The sequence below is a fragment of the Syngnathus floridae genome, chromosome 15, assembly GCF_059516105.1.
Source record: "Syngnathus floridae isolate MCC-2025c chromosome 15, RoL_Sflo_1.0, whole genome shotgun sequence".
In the NCBI taxonomy this organism is placed as follows: domain Eukaryota; kingdom Metazoa; phylum Chordata; class Actinopteri; order Syngnathiformes; family Syngnathidae; genus Syngnathus; species Syngnathus floridae.
The window spans coordinates 8,746,871-8,758,193 of record NC_142427.1 but is presented as its reverse complement, the minus strand read 5'-3'; the positions used below and the strand labels follow the sequence as shown (position 1 = coordinate 8,758,193).

The 11,323-nt window shown below is 43.3% G+C and overlaps 3 protein-coding genes and 1 long non-coding RNA gene across 6 annotated transcripts in view; 3 read left to right on the top strand and 1 right to left on the bottom strand.

Moving 5' to 3' along the window:
• The first annotated feature begins 66 nt into the window (after positions 1-66).
• Positions 67-4,599, top strand: aspa (aspartoacylase). The gene is made up of 6 exons (XM_088399631.1): positions 67-567; positions 1,958-2,153; positions 2,686-2,779; positions 2,848-2,955; positions 3,346-3,455; positions 3,575-4,599. The coding sequence occupies exons 1-6, from the start codon at positions 323-325 to the stop codon at positions 3,764-3,766; spliced, it is 945 nt and encodes a 314-aa protein (XP_088255757.1). The 5' UTR covers positions 67-322; the 3' UTR covers positions 3,767-4,599.
• On the bottom strand, positions 4,077-6,053 carry LOC148386358 (uncharacterized). The gene is made up of 3 exons (XR_015863265.1): positions 5,661-6,053; positions 5,405-5,504; positions 4,077-5,285 (listed from the first exon to the last, which is right to left on the bottom strand). It is a non-coding gene; the product is annotated as an uncharacterized LOC148386358 (long non-coding RNA).
• LOC148386357 (uncharacterized) lies at positions 5,562-8,884 on the top strand. Its single transcript, XM_088399628.1, has 2 exons — positions 5,562-7,008; positions 7,108-8,884. Exons 1-2 carry the CDS (start codon positions 6,194-6,196, stop codon positions 8,204-8,206), a joined length of 1,914 nt encoding a protein of 637 aa, XP_088255754.1. The 5' UTR covers positions 5,562-6,193; the 3' UTR covers positions 8,207-8,884.
• Positions 8,885-9,216: 332 nt separating this feature from the next.
• The window catches only part of abr (ABR activator of RhoGEF and GTPase), a 44,491-nt gene continuing 42,384 nt past the window's right edge, over positions 9,217-11,323 (top strand). For 2 of the 3 annotated variants that reach the window (XM_088398599.1, XM_088398598.1), the window contains exon 1: positions 9,218-10,242. In XM_088398599.1, coding sequence (XP_088254725.1) covers positions 9,459-10,242 — 784 coding nt within the window. In that variant the 5' untranslated portion in view covers positions 9,218-9,458. Of the gene's footprint in view, positions 10,243-11,323 lie in introns of all 3 variants that reach the window. The other variant, XM_088398601.1, reaches the window with a different exon arrangement.

Here is an 11,323-nt window from a genome sequence, read left to right as displayed (position 1 = left end):
GGAAGTAGCATTCTATTGTTAACTTTGGGCTTTACTAAGACTTTATTTTGAAACGACTTCCCCGGAAATATATCCGTGGTATTGTCTCCTTTACTATAGTTCACCTTTCATCGGGGAAAGCAACGTGTTACCAGCAGGTAGATAATATGTCGTTCATAGCGGCTGATTCCGTTCAACGGGCGGCCACTATACGCAGGCGCAGAACCACAGCCAGCATTTGAAAAAAAAAAACGAACAAAAGTGCCAAGTTCCGGTTGGAAACTTTTTATTTTTGTCCCGAGCTCTCGGAGGACACCCACTTCTTCTCCCAACTTGTCCAGCAATGTCTTCCTCCTTCAACGGCAGCGCGCGTTTCAACGAGGCCCGGAGAGTAGCTATCTTCGGGGGGACTCACGGGAACGAGATGTCCGGCGTGACGCTCGTTAACCTGTGGATGAAGAACAGCGCCGAGATCCAGAGGAAGACCGTCCACACTAAACCTTTTATTACCAACCCGAGAGCTGTGGAGAAATGTGCTCGATACGTGGACACGGATCTGAACCGAGCTTTTACTCCGGAAAACCTCAGGTAAAAAAAAAAAAAAACGTCTCGCGCTCATTTATGTATTTATGCAAATGATGTTTACACTACCAAATGGAATGACATCATAAATAACATGGACTATGATCAGAATCTCCATTAAGGAAATCTCATAGCTCAGCATTATCGTGCTACGTCATGTTTACTTGTGCCAGCATCAATAAAATCCAAGACTGATCGGAGAGAGCGAGACAGAGAGGCCCGCCCCCCTTGGTCCTCAACTGACTGGCAAACCAGCAGGAAAACGTGAGCGAAACGTGACCAAGCTTCAAATCATCCAAGACGACCGCCCCTCCATTAATCCCCCCTTAGCCCGATGTCCATTTGTGGATGAGGTCTTATGCAAAAGCCTGGCTGGCACTCGAGCAGAGCATGGAACCGCAGCCTAATGTGGTTGGGTAACAACATCTCAACATCTCCCTCGAGGTCTCCCCAAAGCATTATCACGTAATGACTTCCCCAAGTAGCCTTAGTCGTGCTATTGTTCCATTCCCAAGAAAAGTGCTTTCTCATCCTCTCTTCCAAAGGATTCATCAAGAGTGGAGAAGCATGCTGGACTAATGGTTAACTTGTGCCTTGCAGTTCTAAAGTTCGATGTTGGAATCGCTTGGAATTCATATGTCCTTGTATTTCCTAAAATATCAATGAGTTTAAATTATTTTGTGTGTGATATTTAAAAGATGGATGGATGCACCTCCATGACATTTTGGAAATGTAAATTGTAGGTTCAGATTGTTATATGTTAATTTAATTTTTTTTGTTTGCATTTGTTTAATTTTCTTTATATATATAATATATAATATAATTATAATAATATAATATAATATCTTGTGCACCGGAGGTTCAGATTGTTTTTTTTAAATTTTTTTTTGTTTGCATTTGTTTAATTTTCTTTATATATAATATAATAATATAATATATAATATAATTATAACAATATCTTGCGCACCGGGATGTGCTCCAGCTCACTCACTTTAATCTTTAAATATCTTCTCCAGCTTCAAAACACTTTGGTGTTTCTCTTGAACGTAACCTAAGCTTAATATTTTGCTAAAAACAGCCCAAGATTCAATGATCTGAAATAAAAATAGAACCTCAATATTAGTTTCCGTTTCCATCTATGCGCTTTCATGGCTCATCAACAGCTACTATGCTTGTGTGCCCATGCACGGGTGTCCAGGACAATAGCAGATGGTCGCTGAAAATAGGGACACAAAGTGCAGACAATATGTGCGCGAGAGGTACAGTAAATTAGAGAACCTCCTAGACGTGGTGTCATTTTGAAACGCTTTAGAGACAAAATAAACAGTAGCCTAACGGTAACTTTGTAAGTCAACTAGCAGCAAATGTAAATACTACCTAAATATTTATATTTCAGTGCCTCAGGGGGCAAGGAGTTGCCCTACGAGGTGCAGAGAGCTCAGGAGATCAACAGACTATTTGGACCGAAAGGAAGTCCAGAGGCCTATGATGTCATCTTTGACCTCCACAACACCACGTCCAACATGGGCTGCACGCTTATTCTGGAGAACTCCAAAGACCATTTCAATCTGCAGATGATGAACTACATCAAGGTATGCGTTTACTTATTATCCGTTGGTGGATATTTTTATTTTTTTTTAAAAGTGGAGCCTGGAGTTGCTCAGCTTCATCATTCTTCAATGTGCTCAAGAGGTAATGTGTTACTAGCTCAAAGTTTGGAGAGAAAAAAAAAACCTAAGCGGTTTCACTTCTCCTAGATGTGTTGAACAAACTCAACAGGGTCATTTAGTCATTACTTGACTCCCCATGACATTAGTTAAGCACCAACTGAAAACTAAACACAGCCATTTTTCTTCTCCATATGTGTATAATAACAAATTTCACAAATTAAATTTCAAAATACTAACGGCTTGTAACACTTGTATGGTTCAGACCTCCATAGAATAGGACCGGGCCTCACACTCCTCGCCGAAAATGCACTAAGTGCGAAAGCCCATTCATTTACAACGGCGTGTCCGCCAGAGGGCGACATTTCCCCGTTTTGTAACAATATTATTAATTCATCCTAAATCACAGTTTCTTTTTTCTTAATTATAAAAACGTATTTTTTTTGCTGTGTTGCAGAAAGCCATGGCTCCTGCCAGTTGTCTGGTTCTATTGAATGAACACCCGCTTCTGAAATATTCCACTTCCCGCTCCATAGCTAAACATCCCGTCGGTGAGTCTCTGAAATACAAGCATTTATTATTATATTATTATTATTATTATTTATTGTTGTTGTTTCAGGCTTGGAGGTGGGTCCTCAGCCTCAAGGGGTTTTGAGGAGTAACATATTTGAAGCGATGAGGGTCATACTGAAACACGCGTTGGACTTCATCGCTTTGTTTAACGAAGGTAAGACGGACGTTTCTCGTGCAAATTTTGCGGAGTTTGCTTTTCAAAAAGTCTTATGCAGTCACAGTCTATTTTTGGCCGTCCGCACGGCTCGTAGCCTAACAAGACGCACAATGAAGGATGACAAGTCATGCGAACCTGCACTGGGACCTCCAACTAGCACGTGGAGTGTTTCCGTGCAGCGAGGCAACCGTTTCCCAGCTCTTTTTCGTAAACAAGGCCGACATGTGCCAAGTGTCAGTCTGTTTCTTAATTGTTGAAAGCCAATGATGTGGTAATCTGTCTCCGGAGTTGGCGATGAACCCGAAGTGAAGAAAAAACTAAATCAGACTTTAAAACAACAACATAAAGCGTTGACGCCTCGGAATGTGCTTTGCCGTGTGTCGTCAGGCATGGAATTCCCGTCTTGCACAGTGGAGGTTTTCCGAGTTTCGGAGAGAGTTGACTACCCCAGAGATGCCAACGGAAACATTATTGCCATGGTCCACCCCAATCTACAGGTGAAAAAAAAAAAGTCTTACGTAATAGGACATGAGAACTTGCAGTGTTTGTTGTGAAAGCAGTTTGTTACATTGCGCAACCCCCCCCCCCCCTTTTGCTGTGATTGTTTTTGTTGCAGGACTGCGACTGGGAGCCTCTGAACCCAGGTGACCCAATGTTCCAAACTTTTGATGGGAAGACTATTCCCTACCAAGGAACCGGAACCGTTTATCCCACGTTTATTAATGAGGCAGCCTATTATGAAAAACAACAGGCATTTGTTACCACTAGACGTGAAACTCTGGTGGCAAGCGCCATCAGAAAAGCATAAAATAAAAAAATGTCGGTTTTAAGTGAGCGTTTGGGCCACCTCAACAATTTGTATATATTTTTTGCACTTTTTTTCTCACATAATAGATTCCAGTGGTTTTATTTTTTGTGCACTTACTGACAAAAATCAGTTCACTATGCAAAGAATATTTGTAATCTTTACAAGGCAAAGATTCTAATCTGACAAATTAGAAGTATATTGTGGTTATTTATGATACGATTGTTATTTAAAAATTAAATCCCTTTTATGAGATTAAATCTGGATCTTAATTATTAAAGACCTGATTAGTTTCTGCTTTGTGATTAGTTGCTGTATATTTCCTTTTTTACACTCAGGAATCTAATTAAGAATCATAACCTTGCAACCTTTGACCCCAAACTGTCGTGATTTGTCTTCCTAATGAATATATTTGTAACATCCTAGGAGGTTATTTGTGGCCTTTTAAACTACCTGCCAGTAACTCCTGTGGTGCTCTCCTATTGTTGCCTTAAAAAAAAAAAAAAAAAACTTAATTGCACTGCTAAATTGAAGTGTTTATGTATTGGATAACAAGATATTTTAATAATAGTATATGCTCCTTCCCTGTCTACACGATGAAAAAAGTGATATATGTCTATTTTGATATTCTCGTGCTGTATAAAGTGCTGTGTGGCAGTTGTGTATTGTTTTTCCATGTTTATATGTGCTTATCAAGGCTATCCCTGTGGTCTTATTGTCACTCATCATTATAATGTTTCATGATTATACGTGTTACCACCGTTTTTATGATAAGCAAAGTTGGCTGTCCTTTCAATCCTGTGGAAACAGTCCATAAAATAAATATAAAATATTGACGCTGTCGTCTTCATGTCGTGCATTTTATGTTGAGTGTATAGCACTAGCAACCACAAGGGGGCGACACACTACCACAAATTCAATTGGGCAATGCCAAAGTGCATGCGATGCTACTCAATCATGGCTTGATTTTTTTTTTTTTTGGGCACGGTGAAGAACTGGTTAGAAACAGTTCTTAAGTGCAGTTTTTATGATAAACAAAATTGGCTGTCCTTTCAATCCTGTGGAAACAGTCCATAAAATAAATATAAAATATTGACGCTGTCGTCTTCATGTCGTGCATTTTATGTTGAGTGTATAGCACTAGCAACCGCAAGGGGGCGACACACTACCACAAATTCAATTGGAAACAGCTTGAACAACTCCCGACTGTTCATTTTCTGGTACTCAATCATGGCTTGATTTTTTTTTTTTTTTTTTTTTGGGGGGGGGGGCATGGTGAAGAACTGGTTAGCAACAGTTCTTAGTTGCAGGGCTCGCTTCCTGCTCTGGCCTTCCTGTGTTAAGTTTGCACCCATTGTTGTGAAAGTAAAATGTGACAGCTACGCCGTCTTCCAGCCAAAAAGAGAAGACAAGCTTTAAAGGCAGCTGGACTTCCTCCAGACCATCATCACCCTCCGGGGGACCCAGAGTGACCTCTCCCAGGTGAAGCCAGAAGGTAGCCATCTTACCTGTTGGGTTTTGTCTAAAAACACGGTTATCAGTGTATGTTTTTCTATGCATGGCATAATGGGGGCCTCACAAAAAACACATTTAACTGGCTGCATCGTGCATCTTTTGAGAAAGTTACAATTGCATACTTACTTGGGATAGGGGGAGAAGACGTGTGCATTAAACATGACATCATGTTTAAATGAGAAGTGACATGATGTTACATCAAGCATGACATCGGCATTGCAAGCGCCTGCAAAAGATGGTGCGAGACGTTCACTAAAAATGTCAAACGCTTCTGTCCCTGATAGAGAAACAGTTTTGGACAGAGATGGCAAAGGTCAAGAAAATAAAAAGCTTGCCACAGTTTGACTCTCACCACTTATGCTTCTACTCAGAGTTTGTTTACCTGCTTGAGTAGAGCAGAGCATCTGTGGCTGGAACCAAATTGTGCCTGTTTTTTTTACCTTCTGGATCTGGATTTGCCACCTTTGGAAGATTCTCTGAAATAAATGACAGCTAAACATGAAGTAATCACTGAAACTTTTAGTTTACCATGATTAATGTGATCGATCTACCAAATAATTGCCCAAAATATCAATCAGGTTTTGACTTCTACGAGGCCTTGAAGATCAGGATCTCAAACATGATTTGTTTTTTTTTGATAGTAGACATTTTGGGATTTTCCTGGTTCTGATCAGAACCTGGTTCTTTCCTTTGTAACACTATGACTGTTGGTCGAGCAACGGTACGGATAGAAAATAGAAGACAAGAAAATCAAAAGTCTTAAAAGTCGACTTCATTCCCGTCAATGACAGAGTGACACTTGTCACATGTGTCTCCATTCAAAGACACGTTTGTATTAAACATGACATCAGGCCCAAATGAGCGACGTCACATTTACATCAAGCATGACATCGTGCTTTAAGGCCCCCTCGGTGTATGAGAATCAATCAGAGGGAATGTTTTGATGGACATAGTGAGGGAGTACTTTTTGCGTGGATCAAGATGGATAACGAAACCAGTTACATCTCCAGTCAGACTCTTCTGTCCCTGACAGAGAAACACTTCTTGAAGATCACGCCCGCTCACTGGGCGCTGCTGGCGGCGGGCGTCCGTGACCCCGCCATTGACATGATCTTGGCCGACATGTGCGGCGAGATCGTGCAGACGGTGGCCACTGAGGTCCTGCAGTTGGTGGTGCCCGTCCTGGTGGAGCACCTGGAGGGGCGGGCGTCCCCCGATGAGATGACTAGCGCAATCGAGAGGTGCACGCCTCAACTGGGCAACAGCATCATGACGACCTTTGCCGCGGCCGCCGACGTTCCCGAGGTTGAGTTCGCAGGAGCCAAACGTTTCACGTCTCTCATCGAGAAGGAAGCCAACGTCAGGATGAACTCGGTTTTGAGTTCGGCTCTCAGTAGCAGAGAGGGTCAAGCGGAACAGCTGCTTTACGTCAACGCCACCATGTCCAGCGTCAACGCGCTCTATGAGATGGTGAGCCACGCTCACAAATGTTTGTCTTATCTGAGCCAGATGACGCAACGCTTCTACAGGATGAGCGGCCTGACGCCCGTGGATGTGGACGCCGCTACCCACTCCGTGGCGGCCATCCTTCTCAAGTGGGCCAAGGAGGGGCGTGAGGTGCCCGACGATGAATTGCTACAGCGCTCCATAGATGCTAAAACCACCGCCGAGGACATCATCCAGACTATGATCCAGATGCAACAACGCAACGAGCGCGGGCCGACCAAGGGGTATGCCAAACCCCGCATCGACATGACCGCCATATTGGCGAAGGTCAAGCGGTTCTTCTCATCATGCCCCAAATCCTCTACCAATGATTTGGCCGTCAGGAGTTCATTCAACACGGTCGGACGTTCCCGCTTCCAGAAGATGATGGCGGGTCTCAAGAGCATGTTTCAAAAGACTCAGCCGCCCTTTGTTGTCAGCCTTCCGTCACGACGATCTGGGCAGTCTTCCCGCCAGCGTGCGAGCGGGACCAGGAGCTCCCGGATGTCCCGGCGGATGTCGCAGCCTCTGTCCGAGGATGAGCTGAGGAGAAGGTTCGACACCTTGACCTCCAACCTGATGGACTGGGAGCTGGAGCCCTGCAGTGAGGAAGAGCGGCGGCAGTTGACAGACACAGTTTTCGAGCATCTGCTGGCCCAGCAGGAGGACGGCTCCCTGTCGGCCCATCGCAACGTCCTCTACACCATCACGGACGACACCATCAAGAAGTACATGCAACAGCTCAACCTGTGGATCAAGGTCCTGCGTGTCAACGCCAAGAGCCGCGTAGAGCTGTCGGGAGCCCTCAACGAAATCGACACATTCATCTCCGACCTGAGTCAACCCAAAGCGGGGCCCGCCGTCCGGCAGGACGAGTACAGCTCGGAGGCGGTCGCGCCGTCGTCGGTAACTGATACAATCACGACTAGCCCGGTAATGGCGGTGCCGCCGTCCACCAGCGTGACCGCAAGCCCGATGGTGGAGTTGCCATCACCCACCAGTAGTCTGCATCAGGCGCACGTGAAGAGTATGGTGAGCGCTTTGATCATCGCCCTGGTCATGCGCCTGTCGTGGAGGAGCAGATCGTGTACCAAGATTACGACTATTTTACCCGTCATCAAGCGTCTCTCGGAAAGGGCGGTGGATGAGATAAGCCCCAAAATGGCCGCCGCCCTAGCTGACATGGACACATACGACGCCGTGATCCAGGCAGTGGCAAGAGAACTGACCAAGGAGTTTGACTCTTCTCAAATGCCGTTTCTGGTCGACAATCCAGGCTTTGACGATGCCGTTTTCAGGCATCTCAAGGTCCAAATCCAACTGATCAGCAGTGGTGTGTCCCTGAGCTCCAACAACTTCCTCTCCACTCTGAATCGGGTACTCAGTAGACCCTTTCTCAGCCTGTTCCGCCCAGCGACCCATCCGGTGGCCAACATTGATTGATGCTGAAGTGGGGAAAAAAAGAACCTCAAGTTGTTATATTTTAACATTTACAATTGTGGAGCCTGAGTTTACTCACATAGTCACTCAAATGACAATTTTTTTCACTCTTGGAAGAAGCTAACCAGCGTTTTTAAGCAAGTGTGCTGGATCTTTTTCTACAACTGATACCTGAGATATCCATCGATACCAAGTAAATACTAGTGCCAGTATCAACGATATTGATACAAAGTATTTCTAGGTTAAAAAAATAACATGCATGTAAATTAAAGTTTCTTGGTGAGTTCTTAACGCAGTTGCAATATTCAAAGTGGTGATAAACCTTCTAGCTTGTTTTGATTTGTTAAATAAGATAACCAGTGCAACATTATTTACTATTTTGGTTTCCTTTTTGCAGGCCTTGTACTGCCAAGAGGAAAACAAATCTGCACTCTGCTTGCAGGTAGTTGCAGTTAACCAAGCTATTCATACTCTGTATATTTTATGTTGTGCCACAAGAATAAATAGCTGGTAGATGGAAAAAGCTCAAACAAAGCATAATATGACTCAATGTAAAACATCCATCATTGTAAATATATTTATTTGAAAATCACTGTATTGTGAAGCACATGTCTGTATAGAAACATTCACTGAAAAGGAACCAATGAGAAATAGAAATAAATGCTGGCTGTTTGGAATCAATCCAATATCCACATTATTGATCTGCAAAGCTCTGCTTTTTGCATCCAGCTAAGCCACGCCCCCAAAGTGACGCCACTTTGTTTACAAACAAAAGGGGGGCAATTAACGTACCTGTATCAGCATTGGTCTGTATTGCTCTTTATTTTAATAATAATATTTTAATAGAATTATTCACATCTTTGCAAAGTCAGCCGTTACCTTAAGAGTTAATCTTGGCCATGCGTCAGAAAGTAAAAAAATATTCGATGGTTTAAAAGACGTAGTATCCACAAATGCACCTGCTGGCGTATACCTAAAAGACATTTACCAAATGCACTTGAAGGCAACACAGCCGCCGATACAGGAAGTGTTGAAACTTTTCGCCTGTGGTTTAAAACTACATCCTCGCACAAGGTGCATAACTTCGTCTATAATTTGGTTTTTGGAAGGGGTTTTAAAAATGGTCGTAAAGTGGGTAGTTTGATTAAGACGGACTTTCAACGAAGAAAGAAGAAAAAAAGACGTAAGAGGACCGCGAGTGCTGCAACATTTTACACAGCGAGACTGCTTTTGCCCGGGCGTAAACGACAGCAAGATGTGGGAGCAAGAAGAATTTGCTAAACATTGGCGGAACGAATTCCCGGACGGCGAAGTCCCACAAATGAATTTAAATACAATCGATGACATCGAGTCGCAGCTGGAAGCTTCGAAAGCCAACTTGAAGCGGCTCCAGAAGGCTCTGTCCGAGGAGAAATTCAAGGTGATCTACCTGCAGACCACCATGGCGCGACAGAAGAACGACGCGGAAAGTTGTCACGGCAAAGACGTCAACTTTAACGCCGATGCCTTCGTGACGCCGAAGAACTTTAATATATCTCAAACACGGAGCGAGGGATGCGATGGGAAAAGATCCAAAGTGTCTGACGTGGGGAGTGGGACACTCCAGTCGGGTAAAGCGACGAGTAATTCGTTCAGCCGGGAGCGGAGCAAATTCAGCGGCAAGACAGGCAAGCCCGTCCCCATCCCCGTCCCCCCTCGTAAACCGAGTAATCCGAGACTGAACCCTCCCGGCGTCTCACAAACGAAGAATAATGATGACAACAGTGACAAAGAATATGAACAGTTGGAGCTGAATGAGAATTTTGTCAGGAATAATCTGTTAGTACCAAAGTCAGGGAGTAGAGACAAGCAGAAGCCGAGCAGCATCCGTCACCCGGACACTCTGCGGCCTCTCCGTCTGAGTCGAGACTTTGACTCCGGGGATGACAGTCGGATGTCGCCGCCTTGCCTGCACATTGGACGTGGGTCAGGCTGCAGCACACCAGACCGGAGGAGTGATGGCTACCTCAGTTCAGAGCATGACGACTCCTCTTCTGCAGGTAGTTATTTGACTAGTCATCCTTTAACTGTTCTTCTTCACAGTAACAAAAGAAACATAACTAAACTGTCAACTGGTTGACAGCTAAGCATAAATAGCCAGTTTGTACCAATGCCCAATGATAACACTAAACTTAAAAATTAAATCGTCTTTCTTGCGGCCATAATCATCATTGCACAAGAACTAAATGTTTTTTAATCATTAAAAGTGATATACAGGGATCCCTCGCTACTTCACGTTTCGTTTATCGCGGCTTCACTACATCGCGGATTTTTTTTCCCTCCCGAATTAAAAAAACATTTAAAAATCGAAATAAAACTTCTAAATTGTGGAAACATGTGTCTAACCTTTAGGACAATGTAGTATTGCTCCAAATGTTCGTTTATATTCCTTTAGAAGTCCGTTTTCACGTGTTAGCACGATCGTGAATTAGCATCTTTCCGCTAACTCATTAGCCTGCCCAGTACTTCTTGTTGGTTATCGTACTTCGCGGATTTCACCTATCACGGGTGGTTTTTGGAACCAATTATCCACGCTAAACGAGGGATTACTGTATATATATATGTATAAAAATGTATATAAATATATATTTAAAAAATATATATTTACATAATTCTCTTTTAACCTTTGAAATGTGTTGAAAATCTGTTTGAAGAAAATAGACAGCTTAGACCGCTTGTCATCCTTTATATCAAAAGTGGGTTATATTTGGCGAATACGATTGCATCTTTGAATGTGGATACACATTGCAATGCTTTCTTACAACAAAGACGATTAATGTTGAACAATCGGTTCAGCCTCACTTTTACTTCCTCAAGACGTGACGTGAGTCAAGTGCTGCTGACTCGCAAAGGTATATGAATAGAATTGAGGAAGACTTTTAGGATCAGTGTCTATTGTGACACACTTTTGAAAATTTGAGGATCACAAATGAATTTATAGGCTAGTATCCTTAATATTTTTTCCCCCTGAGGTTTGTGGTTGTGTTTGAAGTGGTCATCCTCACTGTTGTTTCATTTTTAGTTGAATTCTCATAGTCATTCGGATTTCATTGTGTGTTTTTTTTTCTTTTTGTAGCAGTC